Genomic DNA, 25,314 nt, shown 5'->3' on the forward strand with positions numbered 1-25,314 from the left:
AACAGGTGAGGCATCCAATGGAAGACCGGTATGCGGTGAACGTGTGCTCAAGGCTACAGAAAGCACACGAAGCACGGGCTAGTCCTTGGGCATGGCTTATATAGGCAGCCACGCACAGACACTATAGGGTGCTACACAGTTCCTGGATGTTAAACAGGCATCCATGTTGGAGGTACAGGAAGTATCTGGAAATAAAGGCTATGCCAGAAAAGGGCTATGTGGGTGAGGTGCACTTCTATTACTGCCTAAATGAATGTTTTGCTTGCCAGGCCTTTACCAATTTAGCCCCTATTTGTGCTTTCCGCCTTCCCCCATGAGTTTGTGCTAGTGAGCAATGGGCCCCTATGCTAGACCCAATGTCACTGGACACTGTACGACATGGCCTAAATGTGTCAGTGGAATGGAACAAATTCATATGCGAATAAGAGGCACTATGAGTTACCCCTGTTTGCCTGTGGATTGAGTTCCGAGTTTGACGCAGACAGTTCATGTATTGGTTTCCATATTTGAGTGGAGCTAGGAGTAGCGACTTTGTTTATTGGCATTGTGCATCCCCATCAACAAAGAGAGTTCCCCATCGCTTACCCCCTGAAAAAAAGGGTTGGTCCACAGGAGTACTTGGGCAGGATGCGCCCCAGTGCCTGTGGGGTCAATGGTGGGAGCATGAGGCTGGGATGAGGATGCAGTTAACCTCAGTAATTTGACTTAAATAGCTTTTTAATATACAGTGGTGGGACTTAATTTCCCATAATCAATTAATGAGATAAGCGAGAGGGTTCATTTTGGACCCGAAAGAGGTAAATGAAGTTGAGATCGTAGTTCAGTTATTCCACATATACAGATGCGACTCACATTTTTGAAAGATTCGCAAACACTTGCGAATAGGGTGGAGGGACTTCCCTTCCCATAATCCACCAGTGAGAGGATAGGTGAATTGAGGGCAACATTATCCTGATATCTTCATTGTTCCCAATTTAGTTTTTGATTTTCACAGTAACTCAGTATCATCTACTCTCGGGCCTCGGGTCGTTTTAAGAGGTGCAGTCCCATTTCTATCCCTATGGCTGGCCTAGGGGTTTGTTTACCGCGTTTCAATCAAGCAGAATACGAGCCACCTATTCCATTGTGTATCGCGAAGGAGACGGGAACAGTCATGATACTGCAGGTAAGGTTGTGCTTTAGTAGGTTGGGGCGTAATTACGAATGAGGGGATAGTATGATATCCGCGGACGGGTAAACCTCAGGAGTGCACTCTGCTATATTGAACTTTAGCCTGTATGTTTTCCGTCTTCCGTTGCAGGAAGAAAAAGGCGTTATGCATTAGCCTCGTACTCTGTGGAACATTCTACCAGCAACTGTTGACATCTACGTTTGGCGTCACTGATTTGTGACATTCATTTTGTGAACAAGATAAGGGATAAAACAGTTATTGAACTATCCCTTTTTCTTTATCATTGTGTAGTGTAGCAGAGTACATGTCCATAACTCCATACTGCATACCGAGTGAAGCAATTGAATTTAGCGCAGCGTCGCTACAGCGTGCGGATACAAAGCACCACCGGCACCCACCGCTGTACGTTGGAATATTGGAAGTGCATACACCCTGATGGGGGTTAAAATCATTACAAATGGGTTAAACCCCGCATTTGAGAGGGAGCTCTGTACTTACCCTGTGCCCCGTATCTTTTAGGCACTGCTGATATTTGGTTAAATCACTGGTGTGCGGAGGATTAGTTCCACAGTTTACACTACCTCCACGATTTCACATTGGAGGTGAGTGTGAATCTGTATAATGATGGACGAATTATATGTACAATTTATTGGTGCTTTTTGTTCTAATTTAAGAGGTTGGATTGTAATTAGGTTGTATTGTTTGTTTTATAGTGTTTTTGAAGACATCTACCACTGGATTGTGTTGTAAGGGTGAGGCGATACGGACGCCCCACCTATCGTCCTGCAGAAGGTCGAGCTAAATGCAAGGCTACATTAGAAGCCCCTTACACCGATCGAAACACATGTAGCCAATGTTAATAAGCGATTTCTGTTCTATTTAACAGATACACACACATGTATTTTGGAAGGGTGTGAAGAATTAACTTTTCGAAAGGATATTATATAATTGTTAACCCATGCAATTATAAAATTTGTTTTGTCGAGCACCGACTATCTGTATGTATGGTGGAACGAATTTTGTGATGTCAACATTTGGAATACATATGGGTTTTTATAAATAAATCGCATATGACAATTTGAAAAAAAATGTGTAATAAATTTGACGTTCCAACCTCACAGCTCAGGTTCATTTGTGTTTATTCCTATGACTTTTACCTGGAGGATCTTCAGTGTTACAGGTATCCTTATATATTGTATATGTAATTATGGGGGCCATCTTAGCCTGGTGACCGTCCAGGTCTATTAGAGTGTATCAGAACGGTAAGCCAGAACTGCTTGCCGGTCAGAAAACACTGTGTGCTCCACAAAATACAATAAAAAATTAAGATTTTGAATGGAATCCCACTCATGGAGGCAGGGTGCTGCAAGACTAATAGAACCCTCTCCCGTGCTCAAGTACAGTACATCTCAACATATGCTTATGAATGATGGCAGTGGTCCTTCCATCGAAGCATGTCACTCGCGCTTCATCCATCAAGACGAATGCTAACTTTATAAACCAACAAAGTGCAGAAATGCTCATATTGGACCTCCGTAGAGATGTCTTCAGTTATGTTTTTGAAATAAAAACCTTCTCCGCAAACAGATCAGTTCTTAGAAAGACAACTGAAAATTGCCACCCTTCACACTTAGGCTTCATGTCAGGAGTTTCTAGTGAATGGGTTCAATATCCTGTGCCAAGACACTGTCATACATGTTTCCATACATTCCTATAAGGGAAACACACTTTCCATTCACCATACTAATCGCCTCTTTTTGGGCATTCTGGTCTGGCTTCTTGATATCCTTTAGCACTGTATTGCTCCACTCTTAAACCTGCTGTTTAGAACAGGCCTTATGTCGAGAAACTGGAGCGCAGTCCTTCATTGCAACTGTCTATTCCTCAACTCATGCGACAGATTTCCGAGATTCATAGGCTGTGGACCCTTTAGCTTGCTGCAATAGTGTATGGACATTCTAAAGGCATCTAGATGGCCATGAACCTGACATTAATATGGTATTGCTACTCGACTGAAGAACGAAACGAGGTTCCAAAAATGCAGCTGCACTACATATGTGACTCCTGGTAGAGGAAGGGTGACCATACTCTTCCATGTGGGTTATTTTCTAAACCATTGCAGTTTACAGAAAGACTCCTTCTCAAGCCTCTTTCTTGCAGTTTCTTATAATATGCCAAGCTTCTTTAACGCAAATGTGTCTGCACTTCTGCACTCCTTTGGAACCTTCAATTTTATTTCCATTTTAATTTTAGGTTTTCATGAGGCACAAAATGCCGTAGTTGTAACCACTACTAAACTTAATGGCTCCCTCAGTGCCAATTCTTATGTGCTGGTAAAAGGCAGACGTCCTTTCCACTGACCGGTGCATGGAAATCTTTATCGCTGTAAAATAACACATTTATTAAATTTAAACTGTTTACAACATACAAAAAGTGGGCAATATTTAAAGCGTGTGCATACCACAATTTAAGAAATATTTTAGAAAGCCATCCACCTGGTCTTTGACAGCACTGAATTTCTGGCCTTAAGGATATAGCATTGCAGGCGTGAATCTCACCATCTGCGCTCTATTTCTGCTCTGAACCCCAGGATCTAGTCTCTAGGGGAAATCTTCCCCCAGTCTCGAATTCATTATTTGGCTGGACATGCAAGAAGACTGCTTTATGTTTGGGCTGGACTGATCCTTTACTGTTTTGTATTATTCAAGGTATCTGTGGTCCTACATTCTGGGAATGAGCCAGTTTCTAATCACCAGAAGCCTTCAAGCCAACCCGGTCCATATCGGAGAAACAGGACCAAAGTGCACTTGCACAATCTGAACGTACCATGCCTTTAAAGATCGTCTATCCTCCCCGTCTCACCTCCTTGCATGGGTGCCTAAATACACTTGGAAAAACTGCAGAATCATCGTCAGACCTATTTGCTGTTATCTACACTGTTAACTATACTTTATGCACTTCCTCTGCACGTGCAGACGTGTATTGCTCGGAAATTCAAGGGCTCTGGATGACTGTTTTTCACCCCTGTTCCCTCCCTCCTTCAGGGCTTTGAAACACTTGCCTTGTGTATAGGCACTTTACAAATACATATTACCATACCATACCATACCAATCGAACATTTCTACAGGGAAGATTTCTCTACACGAGGCAGATGTGGTTGGTCACATGTCGAGCTCCTTTAAAAGAAGAAAGTGGCCTCCACTTAGCACTGCGGAGGTGGGGGTTGCATATCTTATACTCCTCAAATGTAGAATCTCCCAGAAGCTCCCAACCACATTTAACAAAACATAGGCATCGCCAGATGCTTTGTTAACGAGGCAGTTCATGCAAAACAGACAACTTGTTAAAAGAAAGTTTATTTTTTATTGTTTAGCAATCACTATATAACAACACGTACATATAATATTAAACACTGCGCACGAAAGTGCCCAAGCACACTGTAAATAATTCAAATCAAGATGCAAAGAAATGCGAGTCAACAACACATCCACAGATAAATTTTAATTAAACACAGGGTTACAAAAAGCATGTTTGGCAACAGGTCGGATTTGGCAAAAATGAGAGCGAGTCTCAGCGAGTAAGATATCGACACTTGGGGGATTTCACATTCATGTCGACTGTGTGCCTTGAATACTGGTCTCATGGGCTGGTCTGATGAAAGTGCTTCTCTTCCATGGCACAGCGGTGGGATAGATGGCTCAGGTCATACAAGATCAGCGTACATTTACACAAAACACACGTTCCAGAGTCTTCCATTACATTCTTTGCGGTGTATTTGGCACATCCTAGTCTAAATGGCTGGAATGTTAACTGGGCAGCAAGAACCCCCACTCTGGGAACCTGGAGCTGCCCCTAGTCTCCACTTTGAAAGTAATCTGCCACGAATTTAAGATAAAAACGGAATAGAAGTTGTACCTTGCATTCGGTGATGCAGAATCAAACAGTACAGAGCAAAGAATGAGCTGAACACAGCGGTGAGCGAGAGATTCACAGTATAGAGAAGTTGAGCACCTTCGAAACACCAAGAGATGACCTCTTGGAACAGCGTCATGGTAAAGCGACTGGAGCAATGGCAGTCAAACCAGATGAATGTTGAGGTCCAGCAACAACTTCCACTGACTCACAGGAACCCAGTCTGAAGGTAGCCACTGAAAACAAAGGCAAAACCAGGAAGGGGGCTTTGTACACTGTGTCCATAGGCGAGGAGGCTGCTGGTATCTCGAAAGGGGTATCTATACCTTCCTACATGCTCTAAAAAACATCCCATGCCCCTGATGCTACACACCCTGAAAGTACCATGAGGATTTCCAACAGAGTATGCAGTCACCTTGAAGCACACCTCAGGCCCTTGTGCAGTAACCAATAGCAGTGAGCAACCACCCTCGAGTACGTTGTACAGAGAGAGTAGATGCCATTTCTGAAAGCACCACTGCAGGTATCTATGTTTTGCGGGACTCTCTCAGATTAGGAAACTGCCACTGTAGTTCCCTGAGCTTTTCCAGAACATTTTCCTCGGACGAAACAGCAATTGCTGGTCCTGTGCCAATGAAGGTCTAAGTCTTGCCCAAGCATCTATTAAAGGTTCACATGCACTTCAGGGATAGAGCTTATACTGAACACACATGACACTATGTGCCAACATAAGTCGCTAACCCCTCAGAGAAGATGTCTTGCACACTAGTGAGGCCTAAGGATGGAGATGAAAACAGATTCTGTTTAATGGAGTGCTGCCTGTAAACATGTACTACAGATATCCTCGGTCTTAAGGTTGAAAACCCCATCAGCTGACAACTCCTAGCACAAATGCCCGTGCAATCCTTACACATTTCCACAGATGCGCCACCTCCTGGATCCCAGGCTCACTCTTTTCTAGAACATCAATGTCTGGTCATGCAACAAGACTCTACATATACATCTAGAATTGGCTCCAGAGGAACTCTATCTTGAGACAGGTTTGACACCTTATAAAAATATTCAGGAAGCTTAATGAGTTCAATGAAAGGACAGCAGCAAAAATATGTTGAAAGCAGGCAGTCTCAAGATTTATGGAGGTGGTTGTGTGGGGGCTGGCTGAGGCCGCAAACAAGAAAGGAAACCTGTTCGCTACTGTGGGGAGAGGTTTAAAACAATGGCAGAGGACGTACGCTTACATTCTAGACACTTGGTGAAGAGGAAGGACTAAACACAATGAAATCAGGTTATGATAAAAGCACGCAAGCAGAGATTAAGGAATTCCCACTATTGAGTGTGGAGAGGACTATGAACTCAAAAGAGGAGAGAGGAAAGGCTAACATACTTTGAGTGAGATTAGGATTATAAACTCAAGTGAGCTACGAGGAAGGTGTGAAATTATAAAAACGCAAGTGCCGTGAAAAGGAAGCAAATAAGGAATCAAGGAGGTAGTGTGCAAATTATTAAGTGAGCCAAAAATGTGAGCTAAAAATACAGTAACATACACCAAATGAGGTGAAAAACACACTGAGTGACAGCAGGGAAAGGGGTCTAATCACCAGCAAAGAGGTTTAGTATGGCAGAGATGTAGTGCCAGCACCACCACTAATTCTCCTTTACATGCCAGATGCCGTCTTTCTCCCTGAGTAAAAGGTTGCATGCTCTAGGTTATCTTTCCATTTAAGCACCTGACAGATTCCTCTTTTTTCACCAAAGCCATCATCCTATTCCATTTCGCCCACAATCGCAGAGTAAGGGCTATGGAGGATCGTTCGGTTCGATCTACAAGTGGGGAAAAACTCATAATGAGAAGGGTTGTGTCACAGAAATCAGGGATGCAAAATTAGCAACTGCTCAACCAGTGTCTGCACGTCATTCCAGATTAGTTTGCTCCCGAGAACTAGACTCGTTCCACAAGTTAGTCTTGGGGTAGGGAGGTGGTCTATGTTCCCCTTGTTGCTTCTTTTGCTCGTCGCTTGGAAGCCGTACAGAAGTCTCCCTATTTCTTTATCCATGTAACGAAAAGTCTAATATGGTACCCTGAGGATGAGTCCCACAGTTACCTCACCAGATCAATATCTATTACCCTTACAACCAGTCTGTCGCATATCCCACTTAATACCCCCAAATCTGCCCGTTCATCGCACAGGGACCTGAAATTCCCACAACATCCTCTCCAGCTCCCAGCACCCCTCAAACCCCGGCCGTACACACATGCTGATTTTAAATGGTCCTATACCTTTCTCCTAATCCCCATGCATATGGCACGGGGACTCACTCATATGAATTGCAGGTTAAAAGGCTCATGGCACAGGGCCTTTCATGTATCCTTGGACCACATTCATGGCACAGGGACAGCTTCACACTCTACATCCCATGGCACATATTACATGATTTGTCTGCATACTTTGCCCCCCTTACCCCCGCGCATAATAGAGACTTGTAAATACACAAGGCCGCTATCTTCATGGCACAAAGAGTTGTAAGTATCCTTGGCATACATGTTCAAGACTCGGGGACATGTATATATCCTATGACTCATAGGGTCATGGCACAGGGACATGTATGCATACTGTATGCCCAGGATCATGACAGTGCCTGGCATGCATTCTGTACCTCCAAGCACAATGTCTTGCACCTGTCGTATGTCCCTTTGGGCGGGTAGAAGGGCTTGCATGTAGCCCAGGTGGATGCACGTCAGAGTGATCGTGAACGGTCCTAAGGTCTAATGGCAGCAAGCTATGTCCTACTCATGACATCCCCTTAGTGATGCTCCCCCTCCCATACTGTCGACAGGCTGATAGCAGCTGCATTCCCCACTTCAACTTTTTCTTTTTTTTAAGTAATGTACACAGTGCAGTGAGGACTCTTCAAACATTTTAGTATAGCTCAATCGTTCATTAGGACAGATTATGATCCCAAAACAGTAGGTAGGGCAGTGGGAAGGAGTGGGGTAGAGGGGGGAGTGACGCGAGAGTAGGAAGCAAGAGAGAGCAGGAGTGAGGGGACACACGGTGAGGGGAGGAAGCAGTAGGAATGCTGAAAGCCACGCCAGGAAGCGGGGAGCTGGCGCTACGAGAGGGCACGCAGGGCAGAGCACAGAAGGCATGCAATCAGCACCAAACGGTGGGATTGGGAGAGGGGTGCTCAGCGCTTTCAGGAGGCAGCAAGGGATGCAAGCATGACTAGCGAGGTGAAAGGCTGGATGGTCAAAAGCCAATTATAGCTACTCGCTTCCACCAACTATCTGAAGACAAAACGGAAATAAAAAGGGTTTTCTACAGAATCCAAATCCAAAATTCGCCTACTGTCTTTCTGCTTGGTAAATAGTATCAACAATACACAGAATAATAAACCCGAATATAAAGCTTAGCATGGCCACAGCTCCATCAGCAATGCGCACACAGAATGACCGTCTCGCCCATGGGCGGGAGGGGGCCCGCCAAAGGAACCTTCCGAGCCCATTACTAATTGTATTTACATCTGGTCAGGGGGCCGCCACGAGGCCACGTGCGCAGAGGCTGCGGGGCCACGTCCGGTTCATGAGATGCTCACAGACAACAATACAACTGTTAAAATACTGAGGGGTCCCAACTGGACATTAGAATGGAGCAGCGTGTGACGGCCATTAAAAACAAACATTCCAGCTTTGCAAATAAATTTAAAAATAATAATAATTCGCCCCCTGCCCTAAATCCTGCCGTCTAGACCCTGGGTGTAGTCTTCCTACTGAAGGGCACTGAACAAGAAGCCAATCAGAAGAGCTGCAGCTCAAACAACCCCCGCCTTGTCGCAATCCTTTGGAAGTGCATTCCCTGGCGTCATCTGCTCAGGTGCCACGGACACCCACATCACGTGGCGCTAGCGTGATCCACGCACATTAACCCGGGTCTCATTCTGCCACCCCAATATATTTAATTAAAACCCAAATTCCTCTGGTATTTGAAAAGCTGCCCTCCATTCGATCCTTTAAGCCCCTCTGTAACACTATCACCAATTTGTGTTTAATTTTTCGTGGGCTTCTATTTAAACCCAACATTTAGTGTTTGAACCCTTCGTGCTGCGACTCAAGACGTGTTGAATTGGTACAGAACAATGGCCCTGCACAAGAGGCACCAACTAGAGGATAATGCAAGGTTTTTTGTCTTTGAAGGGGTTTTCCGACGCGGGGACCCCAACCAGCAGAGGATCATTCTTGGCGTGTTGCTCACAATAGTTCATTAGATCCGCTGCTGCCTTCGAGACCTGGAGAAGAGAGGGGGAGATAAAACAAAGTAGTTAAGAAAATAATTTACAGAGCAGAAAAAGGAGGAATATTGATGAGAAGAGGAGATGGAGGGCTGTCTCAACAAGGGGAAGCATTCGAAAGGAAAAAACCTTCACAAACGGAGATTAAAAGAAACCGGAAGAAGGGTGGGGCAGGAAGTAGAGAATGGAAAACAAATGAAAGAGGCAAAGAGTGAGAGGACGAAAACCAGGAGAACAAAATGGCAAGCAGGACTATGAAACAATAGCAACAATGGCCAGAAAGAACCGATCAAGCTCGAAGGGGATCAGGTATTCAAGGCTCTGTAAGTATATTTTGTGTTTGATTGATAGGGTCAGTGCTCGACACCATACAGATTGGAAGGGGAGTCTCATTTCTGAAGGCCTTTACAGAGTTACAGAGTATGCGTGGTTCATGATAGGCTGGGTGATGGAGGCATAAAGTATGGAGACAGATAATTGGCACAAATAACAGGAAGGCTGACAAACTATGAATTGACCTTTCCATCAGCACTTTGATGGATAACTAGTGGCATCAGGTTTGGAAGGTGGGATGGAGTTGTGCGATGAAGGGCAGAGAGTGGGTGGGAACTCCACCTTCTCGTGATCGCAGGTGGAGCTTCAGCCTTGGACGAGCATTCCAGTGTGTATGGGCCAGTGTGGATGAGGGTTTTGTCCAAGGGGTGGCTTAAACGCTGGCAGATATTCATGGTATTTTAAAGGTTGCTACTTGCAGCAGAAAAAGTGGAAGCAATAAAATGATGCCTTTCTGAGTTTACTGCCAAAGAAGACCCCAAAACCATAAGCATGGGGGTGAAGACGCAAGGAGGTCGGGGAATGGGAGGTGTAGGCTTTGCATAGGAGGCTGGCAAAAAGAGAACTTTCTGAGGTGGATGGTACTCCGATGGTACTCGGATAACTAGGGTAAATCAGGAGAAGGAGATGAAGATCTGGGACTCCTTTGCGAAGTAGTATGAGTTTGCCCAGAGGAGAGGGGAAGTGTACAGAGTAAAGGGAAGTGATACAAGCATTGATCCCAATGGGATACCCACTAGGAGGGAAGTGGGGAAGGAGGTGTTGTTATGAGTGACTGGAGAGGGAGAAGCAGCTGTCTGAGGGATACGAGGTGACTCATTCGAGTGCCGTGTCCTTAAAGTCTAGGGAGGACGAGGTCTGAACTTGGGAGGGCCGGAGTCACAGTGTTAAAAGTGGCACACTTAGTCGATCACAACTCTCACTTCTTCACTAACCATATTCTAAAGGTCGATAGTTTGAGAAATGAATCAAAGCAGTCTTAGGAGACTGTCTGCTACACAAACCAGTCTGGACGCCTGTTGTGCCTTTCATCTTCAAGTACTTCCTAATACAGTTGAAGACACAAGGCTAAAGGATTTGAAAGTAGGGACTGTTAATGTAGCTCACAATTTTCCTCCATAAAAATCCACATGGCTAATAGGAAAACGCATGATCATAAATTAATTATTTCGGTGTGCAGCAAACATTTTCAAAAGGAAATTACTTTATCTAGTCAGGATGGTATTTTGGTTAATTTAAGTCTCTTCTTATCGGTTTACAATAATATTTCCTGGCATCAAGGATACTTCCTAATCTGTACCCATCAAAAACTCTCATGGAGACTCTGGTAATTCCTCTCCCAGAATGTGAGGTTTCTTTCTCCGACAGTCTCGAGTGGAAAAGTTGGGACGATGACTATCTTAGGTAAGAACTGGTGTATTAACACTGTGTGAGACTACACAACACTTATGTGCTTGGTATTAGGTAACCCACGATTTCGTAAAGGCCTGTACTACACAAGTTGGTAGTGTGACTGAATAGCCAGGCTTATTTCAAGAGGGGTAAATGTGAGCTGGTGAAACCAAATACGCAAATACAAGTAGTATAGTAACACTTAATGTTTGCGTTATTAATAGTTAATTTATCATCAGTTTTTAAATAAGCGTTCTTTAAAAAAGTGCAAAATATATAATAATCAAATATACCTTAAAATACTTTTTCAGAATCAGCACAAGTTTAGTGGATACTCTTTATGGAGATGCCTTTTACACACTTCCTACACCCAGAGGTGACTTCATTCACAAGGTCAGTAATGGAATTTGTATATCACTAGTTATACTTTGCAGATTCTGAGGTTGCAGAAAGTAAAGGAAGGAAAAAGGTTAAACTGGTTCTCAGGGCATGCAAGTATACTTACATTTTCCAATTAAGTATAGACAAGCCTTTCCCAGCAAGAACAGTCTAAAACAAGTAACCACCTATGAGGGATAGAAATATCAAAGTCCAAGGACTAGAAGAGTCTGCAGGGAGCTAGGACAGCTAAAGTCAATTGGAGCATAGTCTATGGAGCAGAGTCACTTCTTAGATAATATAAAGTCTTGCACAAAGTTAGAGTGTTTTGTATAAATCACTAGTAGGGTTACAAGCTGTTAATCCTGTGAAAAGCAGAGCTGGAATCAACTCTGAGGGTAAACCACTGCAAGTCTCAACTGAGAAAAGCACAGCTCAAAAAGACACTGAGGTAAGTACCCCAAGTCTAAACAGTACCTCTGGTTAGAAGAAGAGAGGTCCAGATGGATTCTGTCCTGTTGCACTGATGCAGATCCTGGGTTCCTGAGCCTCAGTCGTGGGGACAAGAGGGAGGACATCTGGAGGACTCCTGCGGCAGCAATTTGGAGGTCATAGGCAGCTACGGGCTCTTTTCGGATCAGTATCAGTTTGCGGTTTCAGCACTCGGAACAGCACCACCATCGGTTGGGCTTCCTTCACTCCTTGAGTCCTGCACTCTGGTGAGGGGACTAGAGCTCTGGTCATCCTGCTTCTGGAGGGTCCTTAGGAGACTCCTGGAGCTTCTGGCCAGATTGCCTCGACTATGGATTTCTCGACCCGTGGCACTCGTTTCCTGCAGCAGCAAAGAAGTGCAGCCAATCAGGGAAGATGGTCCAGAGGAGTTAGTCTTGGGGTTATTTGGTCCCACTAACACAAGTGAAGAAGTCACCCCTTCTGGAGCTTCTCTTGCCGATCAGAAAAAGGAGTTTCAGCACAGCAGTAGGGCTTCACCGGGAAATTCAAAGGCCCAGGAGGATGCAGCAAGGTTCGTTCACGGTTCCTTCGTCCAGTGTTTCTCCTAGTGATCGACTCTGCCTCTAGTCCCAAAACCCTTGTCTTTAAGCAGGTTTCTCCCATTCATGCACAGCCGAGGCTGCCGCTCAAAGAGCAGGGTGGCCCTCCTAAAAGGACTGGCAGCCAGCTACTTGGGACTGGTTGTATACATGCACTCCATGAGACAAAGGAAAGGGGAGTTTTGGGAACCTACCTCACATCCAGCCTTTATAGACACACTTGAGCCAGAGGCAGGTTTCAGGACTGAAGCCCGCCAAAGGTAAAACAAACAAAGGGCTTAAATCTGGGTTGGCGAGCAGAGTAAACCCCAATAAAGACCTCACAAACAGAAAATGGTGAAAAACGAAGACCGGGGCCATTTTGACAGATTGGTTACCCATGGTTGCTATACTGCAGTTGTGGTAGAAAAGTACAATGGTAGGAGAATAAAACCATTGCCACTAGCCATTTAAATTAGCGAGGATAACATAAAAAAGGTTACATGAGAATGTAAGATAAGGGGCTAGTAGGTAAACCCCAGCACTCCCCATAAGATGGGGTGTGCTGGACCAACAAAGAGAAAAGGTTAAGTAAAGTCAATATCACTTCACTATTCTTGGGAATAGTAGTTCTCACAAGAAAAGGTATTTAAACCTTATGAGAAATGTAAAGGATTTCTCTGTGCCACTATGCAAAAAGTAGATGCCTATGGAGTTTGTCAGAACCAGAGGAAGGGAATAGTTTCTTACCTATTTCTTACCTGTAACTCCATTTCTCCAGCATTGGTATCTTTCATGGATTCACATGCTTAGAATATTCCCCGTCAACAGACTGGGAACCCTCGGTACACTTATAAAGCCGTTTCCCATAGGAAAACTTCCGACACTTTTGTGTCCTATCTACGTTGTTTTGGTGCTGCCCACGCATGCCCCACTAGGACGTAGTGGTATAAATGCCCCGCCCCCGCGGCTCCCTTCAGATTTCGACCCCTCCAAAGCAGAATTGGGTGAAAACCTAGTTATACAAGTAGATTGCATTCCAGGGAGGTCGGTGAATCCATGAAAGATACCAATGCTGGAGAAATGGAGTTACAGGTAAGAAACTATTCCCTTCTCCAGCATTGGATCTTTCATGTATTCACATTCTTAGAATAGAATACACAGCAGTGATCCTGAAAAGAGGAGGTGTGAATGCAATCCGGCACCCTCCTAAGCATATGTATACCGAACCATACTTACGTAAAACTGCCAATTTATAAATACGCAAAAGTACATGCACATAATATATATATATATATATATATATATATATATATATATATATATATATATATATATATGGCGTAAGACTGCTCTTCCCATTTGCATCTCGTCCGCATGCTGCCGTTCGAGGCAGTAATGGCGGGTAAACGTGTGAGGCACTGACCATGCTGCCGCCTGGCAAATGTCTGCCAGCGGGATTCCTGCCCACAACGCTGTCTAAGACGAAGTTGCCCTCGTGGAATGAGCTCTCGGACACCCTTGTAGCGGTTTTCCCGCTTTGGAATGACAGAAGGCAATCGTCGACGAGACCCATCGGGCCAGTAACTGCTTTGAAATTACTTTTCCTCTCCCCGACGGACCATATGCAATGAAGAGTTGTTGCGTAGATCTAAGTTGCTGAGTCCGAAGAAGGTAACATTTTAGAGCTCTCTTCACGTCCAAGGTATGGAGGACTTTTTCCGCAGCCGATGAGGGGGTCGCGAAAAAGGTAGGCAGGACAATGGATGAGTGTTTATGATAAGCCGTAGGAACATTTGGAATGAAATGAGGATTAGTTGACAGAACCACTTTGTCCTTAAAGAACCTTAGGTACGGCAGGTCTACGACCAATGCTTGCCATTCTGAGAGCCGCCTAGCTGATGTTATAGCTAATAGAAACGCCTATTTCCATGACAAGAACTTCATCAACGATGTGGCCATTGGTTCAAAGGGTGCTTTCATTAACCCTGCTAGCACCACATTAAGACTCCACGTTGGTGGAAAACGTTTAACCGGCGGGAATGTTCGGAACAGACCCCTCATGAAGTGTTTCACCAGCCTGTCACTAAACAAGTGAACCTCCTCGTGAACCTAGAGATGGCCGCCAGGTGTACCTTTATTGATGAAAAAGATAATTCGCTCTTCGCCAGGTGTAGCAGATATGGTAGAAGTTGCTCCGGAGTTACCCTTAGAGGTTGCACTCCCGGCTGTCCTTGACACCACGAACAGAACCTTCTCCACTTACACGCGTACGACTTGTTGGTGGAAGGGGCCCGTGCTGCTTGCAGGATTCTCCGACAATCCGACGAAATGCTCAAGGCGCCAAATTCCGAAAAGTCAGGAGCCAAGCTGTGAGATTGAGACTGTCTGGATTGTGATGCCACACTGTTCCTTCGTCCCGGAACAGGAGATTGGGAACCTACGGGAACTTTATCGGTTGATCCACGGACAGGTGAAGCAGGCCGGAAAACCACGGCTGCCTCGGCCAACACGGTGCCACTAGGATGACCCGGCACCTGTACCTGCGTATCCACTGCAGAGTTCTCCTTATAAGAGGGAACGGAGGGAAGGCTTAGAGGAACTTGTCCGTCCATGGGAAGGAGAACGCTTCCCCCAGAGAACCTTCCTGTGGCCATCTGCTGGCATACATCTCACACTTCTTGTTCCTCTTCGTTGCGAAGAGATCCAGCGGAGGCCATCCTCATTTCTCGAAGACTTTCGACAACTGAACGCTGTCTATCTCCCATTTGTGTATTTGCTCAATTTTTCTGCTGAGTGAGTCCGCTTGCTCGTTCCTTACGCCCGGAAGATGATGAGCTACAATGGATATATCGTGTTTCAGAGCCCAATGCCACACCTTCTGAGCCTCGGTGTAAAGGGTTCTGGACCGCATGCCCCCTTGCTTCCTTAAGTAAAACATCGCCATCGTGTTGTCTGTCAATATTCTCACTATGGACCCTCTGATGTGCGGCAGGAAAGACTTCAAGGCCCAGCGCACTGCTCTCAGTTCCAGAACGTTGATTTGCAGGAGTGACTCCCTCCGAGACCAATGACCTTGCATTTGCAGAGTGCCCATGTGTGCTCCCCAGCCTGTCAGGGATGCATCCGTCACTATGGTTAGCCGAAACTCTGGCTCCTGTAGGGGTACCCCTCTGGATAGATTCTGAAAGCTCTGCCACCACTGAAGAGCTTGTAGGAGCTCGTCGTCGTCGACGGTCAGTTTGTCCGACCAGGGCCATCGGGCCTTCATCCACCGGCCTGCCAGAAACTCTTGAACCGGCCTCATGAACAGGCGGCAGTTGCCCACCAGAGGAATGCAGGACGCCATTGCGCCTAGAATCGACACATATTTTCTCACTGATAGTCTGGTATTGATTCTCAGCCGACCTGCCAACCGATTGAGTTTGGTGATTCTGGCGAGGGATGGCTTCACTAATCCTGACTGGGTCTCGAATTGCGTGCCCAGGAACACCAAGCTTCTCGGCGGCGTCAACGAAGATTTCTCAAAGTTTATCGCAAACCCCAGCCGTTGTAAGAGTTGCATGTTTGTCACGCCACTTACCCGGAGACCAGGGTTTTCCACTCCCTTCCGACCGGTACCTTCTTGGCGGGTCTACTCACGCTTTCGCGCTTGGGGTTCCACACTCCGGGGGGCTCCAGGAGTCCAGAATCGTACTCCTCTGCGCATGCGCGGGTGACTGTGTCCTCGCTTCTGCACATGCACGGTGGGTTGGGCACTCAGAGTTACGAGAGCTTGCTCCTCAAGCCTCGATCTGGGCTCACCAGTACCTGGGAACGATACGGCTTGCGTTCCAAGCCTCTCAGTTGCTGGTGGCCCTATAAGAGGAGCGAAGATCATTCACTGATCGTGTCTCAAAGCGGTTAGTTTCTGATCGTGTTCCCGCTCTGTATTCCTCGTTTACTGCCCTTTGCCTTGCTCTGCTCCCTGCTCCTTGGGTTCCTGCTGGCTCCTTGTCCTGTTCCTAGGGTAGCCTCCAGCCCTGTGCCTGCCTTTGGATTCCTTCCTACCTGCTCCCTCCTGTTCCTTCCTGCCCCCCCTAGTTAGTGAGCCCTTGTCTGACCTGCCTCCCCTTGGTGCATGTTGCCCTTCTCATTGCCTGTCTGCAAGTTTTCATCTACCGTGGACAAAACCCTCCAGCATACCTTCTCTTTCGGATTTACAACTGAACTATCCATTGCTACTGGAGGACTGACAACTCTATGCTCCCCCTGCCAGTGCCTGCACTGTCCTGACGTCACGAAAATCAGGGGTGAGCACATCGTGACGTTGGGAGTTGGCTCACCCTCCACCCAGTATATATCTTGGGTTTAGGTCAGGGCTGGTTCCCCGCGTCACACTTACCTCGATGTACAACAGACAGTCTGGCTGCCAATCCAAGACCCTCGGCAAGACAAACAGGTACGCAGCACTCCCGTGATATTCACCTTAATAATGGTGTCCTGCAAACTTATGTGAGTCGACATAGGGGAGGACCCCCTCACCAACCAGTCGTCAAGATACGAGTACACATGATGGCCTTGCCTTCTCAGCCAGGCTGCCACCGGGGCCAAACATTTCGTGAACGTTCTGGGAGAGGATTTCAGCCCAAAAGGAAGTACTGTGAACTGGTAGTGAGTCCGTCCTACCACAAACCTTAGGAACTTTGTGTCGCCGACACATTGGTATGTGGAAGTACGCGTCCTGCAGGTCCAGAGACGCCAGAAAGTCCCCTTCCTGAACTGACCGGATCACTTCCTGGAGCGTGAGCATCTTGAATTTTAGGCTTTTCAACGTCTTGTTTAGCCCGCGCAGGTCTAGAATGGGACGCCACTTTCCGTTTGGTTTTTTCACCACAAAGTATCGGGAATAAACCCCTTGACCATTCTGCGACGACGGAACCAATTCTATAGCACCTTTTTGTAGCATAAGTGCTACTTCCTGCTGCAACACGCTCAGATGGGGTTGAGCTACAAACACTGGTGGAGTGTGCGGAGGGTTGCTTTTGAATTGCAGGGAATGTCCGTATCTTACTGTGTCCAACACCCACTGATCCGTTATGTGCTCCCATTCGTCGATGTAGCACGATACTCTGCCTCCCAGACGTTCCGATGCCCGTCATTGCTGGTCCTTGGTCTGCTTATCTCTCGTCGACGACGAGTAACCTGTTCCCTTTCTGGGGGTCTGGTAGTCCCGGCGTCGTTTTGCCGCTTGAGAAGCCCGTCTGTATCCCTGGGAGGGGTATGCCGGCCAACTGAAGGATCTGTCTCTCGATGCTGAGAATCTGGCGTTTCCCGATGCTCCCCTAAAGGGACGTAAAGACCTGAAACTTCGACCACCCTGGAGGGCACCCAAAGAACGCGCTGTGTCCGAGTCCTCCTTCATGCCCTTCAGGGCCTCTTCCACCTCCTCGCCGAACAGAAGGTCTCCCTCAAAAGGCATATCCAGCACCTTGTATTGCACCTCTGGTCTAAAGTTGGTGCATTTTAGCCATGCTTGCCTTCAGAGAACCACACCGTTATTCACCTGTTTAAACCCTGATTCTGCGAGGTCCACCGCGATGTTTATGGCATGATTGGAGGCCTCTTCACCTTCCCTGGCAAGTAACATCGCCGCCTTACGATGTTCTTCCGGAAGATGCTCCAGCATAGGTGCCAGTCGGTGCCACATCTCTCTGTCGTATCTGGCTACTATAGCCAGAGGTTGGCCGCTTTCACTGCGGTTGCTCCTACCGACAGCACTTTTTCTCGCCGCCGCCACTGACACCACCGAGTCAGGGGTTGGTTGGGAGGACAGACACTTGGGGGTAGCTTCTGGGGCCTTTCTCCAGGCGACCTTTTATTGCTGGTTTGGAGAAAGGGTGACGCATGGTCTGTAACCCCTCCTGCCACACATGATCCAGGATGGGTACCGACAACACTGACCTTCTCTTTCCCATGTGGTCTAAAAGAAAGCAGTCCTTTTTCTCTTCTTCCTGGGCCAACCCGAACTCTGTACACGCTTTGGCCATCATGGCGTGAAATGACCCAATGTCGTCCGGGGCACTCTCAGGGTTTCTAATTCCACCTCAGACTTCCAGGTTGGATCCCTGGAGGGGGGGAAGTGAGACATCCGATAAGGTTCTCCTGTCCGAGTCTGAATCTACCAGTTCTCCCTCCTCATGGCGTACAGCTGAGAGGTCTCCACCCGCTGGCACTGCTGTGGGGGTTGACGGAGGTGGCCGACGAGACGGGCCCGGTTCGTCGATGGGCGACCTGGCCGGAGTTGCTTGAGGTAGCCTCTCGTCCAGTGTCCTCAGCAAAGTTTGTAACGTGGATAAAACCTCCAGCGACAAGAGTGACTGCGGATTAAGAAGAGGGGTAGACCCCGGAATGCAGGCTCCCCCGGAGAGAGGCTTGGTAATTCCTCGTAACCCGAGGTCTGCAGGGCCAGCTACTCTCACATCCTCATCTCCCGAGGACACCGACAAGGCCTCTTGCTGCAGTAGGGTCTCTGGCAAAACCGGGTCAAATACTTCTGGTCACCAGGCCTCTTGCGGAATCTCCGTCGACGAGGTTAAAGCTGGCCCCGTCGTCATCGTCGCCGTCACCGTCTGCGGCCCAAGAACAGTTCAGACCAATTGTGTCAGTGGCAAGAAGGGGTCGACGACTGCCTTGCCGCCACGGTGGTGGGCGTGTAGGTCCCTGAGGCGTTCCCGCCTTTTCTGAACTTGACCTACGCTTCTCTGCTTCTCGACTCGAGGTCGATCTATGGTGATCGCCAGAGGAGGATTTCGACTTTTCCTTTTTGTCTTTCTTCGTCGAAGATGAGGATGACGAGGCTTTCTTCGACGAAGACTCCTTAGAATGGCTTCTCGATTCCTTCTCCGCCGGTCGTGATTTCTCTGCCGAATGATATGCCGAATAATAAGGGTGTAGACAAGGAACAAGTTACTTACCTGTAACTGTTGTTCTTCAGCATGGGTCTGGCATGGATTCACATGCTCATGAATATTCCCCGTCATCAGGCTGGGAATCCTTGGTAAAGAAAAATCAGTATCAGTTTTGTTTCTGATCTGTCTTTCGTAGTAGTAACCAATCACTGATCTCTGCGTCATACTGACCACAGCCAATGACTGCCATCTCCCTAAGCCCCGCCTCTGGCAGCCATCTTCAGATTTGGTAGCACGTGAAGAGGCAGTATGACCAAGTGAAGAGCCGCAGAGGGGTAGGCGGGAGGGTTCGCATGTGAATCCATGCCAGACCCATACTGAAGAACAACAGTTACAGGTAAGTAACTTGTTCCTTCTCCAGCATGGGGTCTGGCATGGATTCACATGCTCATGAATAAAAGAATACATAGCAGTACACACATGCACAACCGCGGGAGGTGGCAAAGGCTCAACATTAAGCATTACATCAAAAACTCAACATTAAGCAATTCTTACCTCCTCACCAGGCTCACCTTAGGCGAACAGGTTGCGCAGCACTGCTTGGCCGACCCTGGACTCCTCCCTGGAATCCCGATCGACGCAGTAGAATTTCGTGAAGGTGTGCGTCGACCTCCACGTAGCAGCCCTGCAGATGTCCAGCAAGGGCACACCAGATAGGAATGCCGTGGTAGCTGCGATCGCTCTGGTGGAATGGGCTCTCGGACGGCCAGGCAGCGGTCAGTTTGCCAACCGATGACAGTACATGATACAGCCGGAGAGCCATCTGGAAATGGAAGCCTTCGAGAGAGCCTTCCCCTGATTGACAGGTCCAAAGTTCACAAAAAGTTGTGACGTCTTCCGAAAACTCTTCGTGCGGTCCACGTAGAACTTCAGCGCTCTAGCCACATCCAGCAAGGGCAAAGTCCTTTCAGCCGACGACGAAGGCGACGGGAAGAAAACAGGCAACACCAAGGGATCGTCGAGGTGGAAGTCCGACGGCACCCATGAAGGAGGGGTGCGTCCTGAACACTACCCTTGTGTCGTGAAAAGTCAAGTACGGGAGCTTGCAGGAAAGGGCCTGGATCTCTCCCATCCGTCGTGCGGAGGTGATGGCCACAAGAAACGCTGTTTTCCACGACAAGAACTTCAACGGAGCCGAGTGCAGAGGCTCGAACGGAGGTCCCATGAGCTTGGTCAGCACCACGTTGAGCTCTCACGCCGGGGCCTTCACCGGCGGGAACGATCTGAACAGTCCCTTCATGAATTCTTTCACCAGACGATGAGACCACAAAGACGTCCGTCCCGTGGTTCTGGTGTATCGGGAGATCGCAGCAAGATGAATCTTGATGGAAGCGTGCGCCAGTCCAGCCTTGGCCAGCGTCAGCAGGTACGGCAGTACTTAAGGAGCCGTAATCGGTAGAGGGTTAATCTTCTGTGCGTGGCACCAGACAGAGAACCTCTTCCATTTGTGTCCGTAGCATTTAAGAGTTGAGGACGCCCTGGCCTTTGCAAGAACCTCTCTGCAGTCGGCCGGTATGTCGTAACCTCCAAACTCTAACGCTGCAGGAGCCAGGCCTGCAAGTTCAGCGACTTCGGGTCGTGATAGAGGATGGCGCCTCCTTCCCTGGAGAGAAGATCCGCGTCCACTGGCAGTTTGATTGACGGGGACGCTGACAAGTCCAGAAGGTCCGGGAACCATATCTGCCTCGGCCACGCAGGTGCGACGAGGATCATCCTGCACCGTGACCTCTTGATGAGCCTGATCAGCAGTGGCAATGGAGGGAACGCATATAGGAACAGGCCCTCCCAGGGGAACGAGAAAGCATCGCCCATGCTCCTCGGCTGGGGAAACCTGCTGGCGAACCTCCGGCACTTGGAGTTCGTCGCCGTCGCGAACAGGTTGATCTGGGGTGTGCCCCACCGTCAGAAGAGGCGGTCCACTAGATCCTGTCGTAGTTCCCACTCGTGGCACGAGCGCAGCTCTCTGCTGAGCGAGTCGGCGATGGTGTTTTTTTTTTCTGCCAGATGAAACGGCACCAGAAACATCCCTGGGGCGACGGCCCAATGCCACAGATCCTGTGCCTCCTTGGACAGGGCTGGGGATCTGGTACCGCCCTGCTTCCTGATGTAGAACATCGTGGTGGTGTTGTCGGTGAAGATCCTCACCACCTTGCCCTTGAGGGACGGAAGAAAGGACCCCAGGGCCCAAAACACTGCATGGAATTCCAGGACGTTGATATGGAGGGACCTCTCCGCCGGCAGCCAAAGACCCCTCGCGTGCAGGTTTTCGGTGGTCACCGTCTTCTGGTGGCCCGGGGTCTGGAAGTCCATGCCCGCCGTCAGATGCGCGCGGGTGCCCCACCACCGGATCGCTCGTCGGAAACTCTCGTCGAGTGTGATCCTGTCCTCGGAGTTGCCCATCGTCTGGATCCAGCGCGCGTCCAGGAACTCCTGCAACGGGCACATCCGAAGCCTGCACAGGCGGATGAGATAAATGCAAGAAGACATCATTCCGAGGAGGGACTTGATGGACCTCACCCTGGCCGCGTCCGCAACCAGCATCCGCTGCACCTTGCCCAAGATAGCCCTCGTCCTTTCCTCCGACGGAGAGGCCAGAAGCGACACTGTGTCGAGCTTCGCTCCCAGAAACAGTGCGTCTTGCGCGGGCACCAGGTGGAACTTGGCGTAGTTTATGGAGAATCCCAGGTCTGTGAGTAGTTGGACGGTCCTTGCCGTGTGCTCCGCAGCGAGCTCATTCGTCTTTGCTCAGATGAGGCAGTCGTCCAGTTAGGGGCAGACGTGGATCCCTTCTAGGCGCAGCCGCGCCGCCACCGGTGCGAGGCACTTGGTGAAAACCCTGGGTGCCGACCTCAATCCGAAGGGAAGGGCTCTGAACTGGTAGTGACGCCCTTGGACCACGAATCTGAGAAACCTTCGGTGTCCCTTTAGGATGGGGATATGGAAGTAGGCGTCCTCCAAATCTAACGACGACAGGAAGTCGCCCTCCTCCAGTTAACCCAGGACGTGTTGGAGGGTGACCATCCGGAACTTCTGTGCCTTGATGAATTTGTTCAGTCGTCGTAGGTCCAGGATGGGACGCCATCCTCCAGTCTTCTTCACGAGGAAGTATCTTGAGTAAACTCCGGAACGCCGAAGCCTCTTTGGGACGAGCTCGATGGTGCCTTTCTTGAGCATCGCCTTTACCTCCAAGAGAAGTTGAGGGACGTGATGTTCCTTCCTGGCCACAGGGGGGACGCGCGGGCACCTCTTTAGAAACTCGAGCGCGTGACCCTGAGCCCGGGCGTCCAGCACCCAACGGTCGCTGGAGATGGACTCCCACACGCTGACGAAGCTCGCCAGCCGGCCTCCCACCGGGGTGCTTTGGTGGGGGCCCGACCCCACGGCCGGTTCAGTCCTGCTTCGACGAGGCTTTGCCGCCTTGTCCTCCTTGGCGACGACGGCAGGGTCCGCCCGACTTGCCTCGTCCCCTGTAGGCTTCCTGTGACGACGAACGGGCCGCTTGACGATAGGTGGAAAATCTGCTGCCGGAACCTTTGGAGGCACCCTGTTTGCCTCCGCCGCTCCGAAAGGGCGGCCGTCGTTGCTGGAGAACACCAAGAGCCCGGGCCGTCTCCGTGTCCGCCTTGATGGCTTGTAGGGAATCGTCCACTGTTTTCCCAAACAGGTTGCTCCCGTCGAACGGCATGTCCAAGACTCTGGTCTGCACGTCCTGACGGAAGTCAGTAGCCTTGAGCCAACCATGCCACCTAAGGCACACGCCGTTGCCCAACTGGCGAAATCCAGTGTCAGCGGTGTCCGTCGCTATCGTAATGGCGTGGTCCGACGCCACTTCTCCTTCCTGCAAGATCTCTAGGGCCTCCGCCCTCTTGTCGTCTGGTAGGAAGTCCAGCAGGGGGGCGAGTTTGTACCACAACTCCCTGCCGTAGCGGGCTACGATAGCCAAGGCGTTGGCAGCTTTAATCGTCGTTGCTGCCGATGAGATGACTCTGCGTCCCATCGTGTCCAATTTCTTTCCCTCGCCGTCCGGCGGGGAGGTTGACGTAGCGGCCAAGCCCCCCCCGCTTTCTTCCTGGCCGCCGCGGAGACGACCAAGTCCGGGGTCGGCTGTGCCCGAAGGCACAAGGGGGCCGCGTCCGGGACCCGGTACTTCTTCTTGTACCAATCCCTTCTCGCCGGCGTTGTGGATGGGTTCTTGAGGAGGGAGAGACCCTCATCCCAGATATCGTCCAGTAGAGGTACAGCGAGGACCGTCTTCCTCTTGGTCTCGCGCCGTTGATAAAGGAAACCTTCCTGCTTCCCTTCCGGGCAGAGCTGGAAAAGCTCGGATGTCCTGGCGATCATGGCGTGAAACGATCCAATATCGTCAGGCGGGGAAGCCCGGGAGGGAGGTGACGACGGGAGATCCTCGTAAACCTCGTCGTCTGTACCCGTCGCGGCCGTGTCAGTCCCCGTATCATCCCCACGTGTCGTGGACGGGGAGGAGGACTGAGCAGGGCGCGATGGTTGAAAAGGAGGTGGAGGATGAATCCTTCTTCTCTTAAGAGGACTCCCCCCCCAGAAGGGCCTGGCTCCGGGTCACCCGTCGGGAGCGGTTCCTCCGTTGGTGGTAACGGCAGTCTCGTCCTTATCTCCGAGCATAAGGACTGTATAGCCAACAAAATGGCCGCCGAGTTGTCTTGCGGCACTGGTTGAGGGGGTTCCGATGGGCGGTCAGGAGCCCTGTCGGCACCCTCGACGTTCTCGTCGTCTCCTACGTCGGGGTCCCTCCCGACAGGATGGCCTTCTTCCACACCAACGTCGTGGCCTAGGACTTCGATCAGCTCCTCCTCAGAGGTTGAGGCCGAATCCACGACGACCTCCTGCCCCCCCTTTTTCTTCTCCGTCGGAGGTTTCACGGGGGTCCTGTCGATGGGCATGAAAGAGGACTCCCTCCGCGGTGGCAGGGAGATTCTGGGCCCCGAGGTCGCCACCACTGGTGTAGCCTCCACAGGCTGAGCCAGGGCCGCCGCGACTGTCTCGATAGAGGCCTTGGACGGATGGATCAAGGCTTTCACCACCTTAGGTGCGCTCACCGCCTTCTCCTTGGGGGGAGGGTCACCGCCTCGCTCCCCCTCCGATGGGGCCTTCGAGCACGACCGGGGTCTCTCCAGGAGCTTTGCCGGGTGCTCGGCCTTCCTCTTACCTGAGCCAGAGCGTTGGCTCGTGGTTGATGGCGCCGGGGAGGATGCGCCCTGCCCGGCGCCCGTAGAGCCCGACCGTTCGGCGCTCCCGGTGCCAGCGGACTCGCGGTGCTTGGCCTTCTGTTGGACCCCCGTCGCCGGGGCGCCCTCAAAGGTCTTAGAAGACCGCTCGGACTTCTTCTTCTTCTCGCCTGACGGGCTCTTCCCTTCCAGCCAGTTGGCGAGACGCAGATGGCGGTCCTTCATGGTCCGCTCCGACATATTGCCACAAAACGCACAGTCCTTCTCCACGTGCGTCTTGTCCTCATGCAGGCAGTAGAGGCAAAGGGAGTGTTCGTCCTCCTTAAAGACATTCTGAAGCTGGCATCCAGGGCAGACCCTGAACAGCTTTCCGGGCGTCGAGCTTCCCTTCTCCTGGGCCATGCTCGAGAAGGGCCTGAGAAACGTCTGGAGTCCTCCAAAAGCGTGGCTTGACGAAATCTTCACCCTTGAGGGGCGTAGAAGAATCCGATACGGGTCCCCGTTGATCGGATAAAGAAACGGTGGAGCTTGAGGCTCTTTTGGCCAAAAAAAAGAGAACATTTTCCCAAGAAAAAGCGCGAAAAAAACACTAACGCTCGAGAGCAATAGCACGAGGATCCCAACACTTGAACGTGCAGTAAAAATCTGAAGATGGCTG

General features: G+C 49.6%; 1 protein-coding gene across 12 annotated transcripts in view; it reads right to left on the reverse strand.

The window, feature by feature from the left end:
- Nucleotides 1–4,660: 4,660 nt before the first annotated feature.
- Nucleotides 4,661–25,314, reverse strand: part of GNG7 (G protein subunit gamma 7) — a 796,319-nt gene continuing 775,665 nt past the window's right edge. For all 12 annotated transcript variants that reach the window (XR_011302994.1, XR_011302995.1, XR_011302992.1 and 9 more), the window contains one exon: nt 4,661–9,368. Coding sequence is in view for 7 of the 12 variants with exons in the window: in XM_069646625.1 (XP_069502726.1) it covers nt 9,243–9,368 (126 nt within the window). In the remaining 5 variants the exon portion in view is untranslated. The remainder of the gene's footprint in view (nt 9,369–25,314) is intronic.

The sequence above is a fragment of the Ambystoma mexicanum genome, chromosome 1p (genome assembly GCF_040938575.1).
Source record: "Ambystoma mexicanum isolate Mex_15411 chromosome 1p, UKY_AmexF1_1, whole genome shotgun sequence".
NCBI lineage: Eukaryota > Metazoa > Chordata > Amphibia > Caudata > Ambystomatidae > Ambystoma > Ambystoma mexicanum.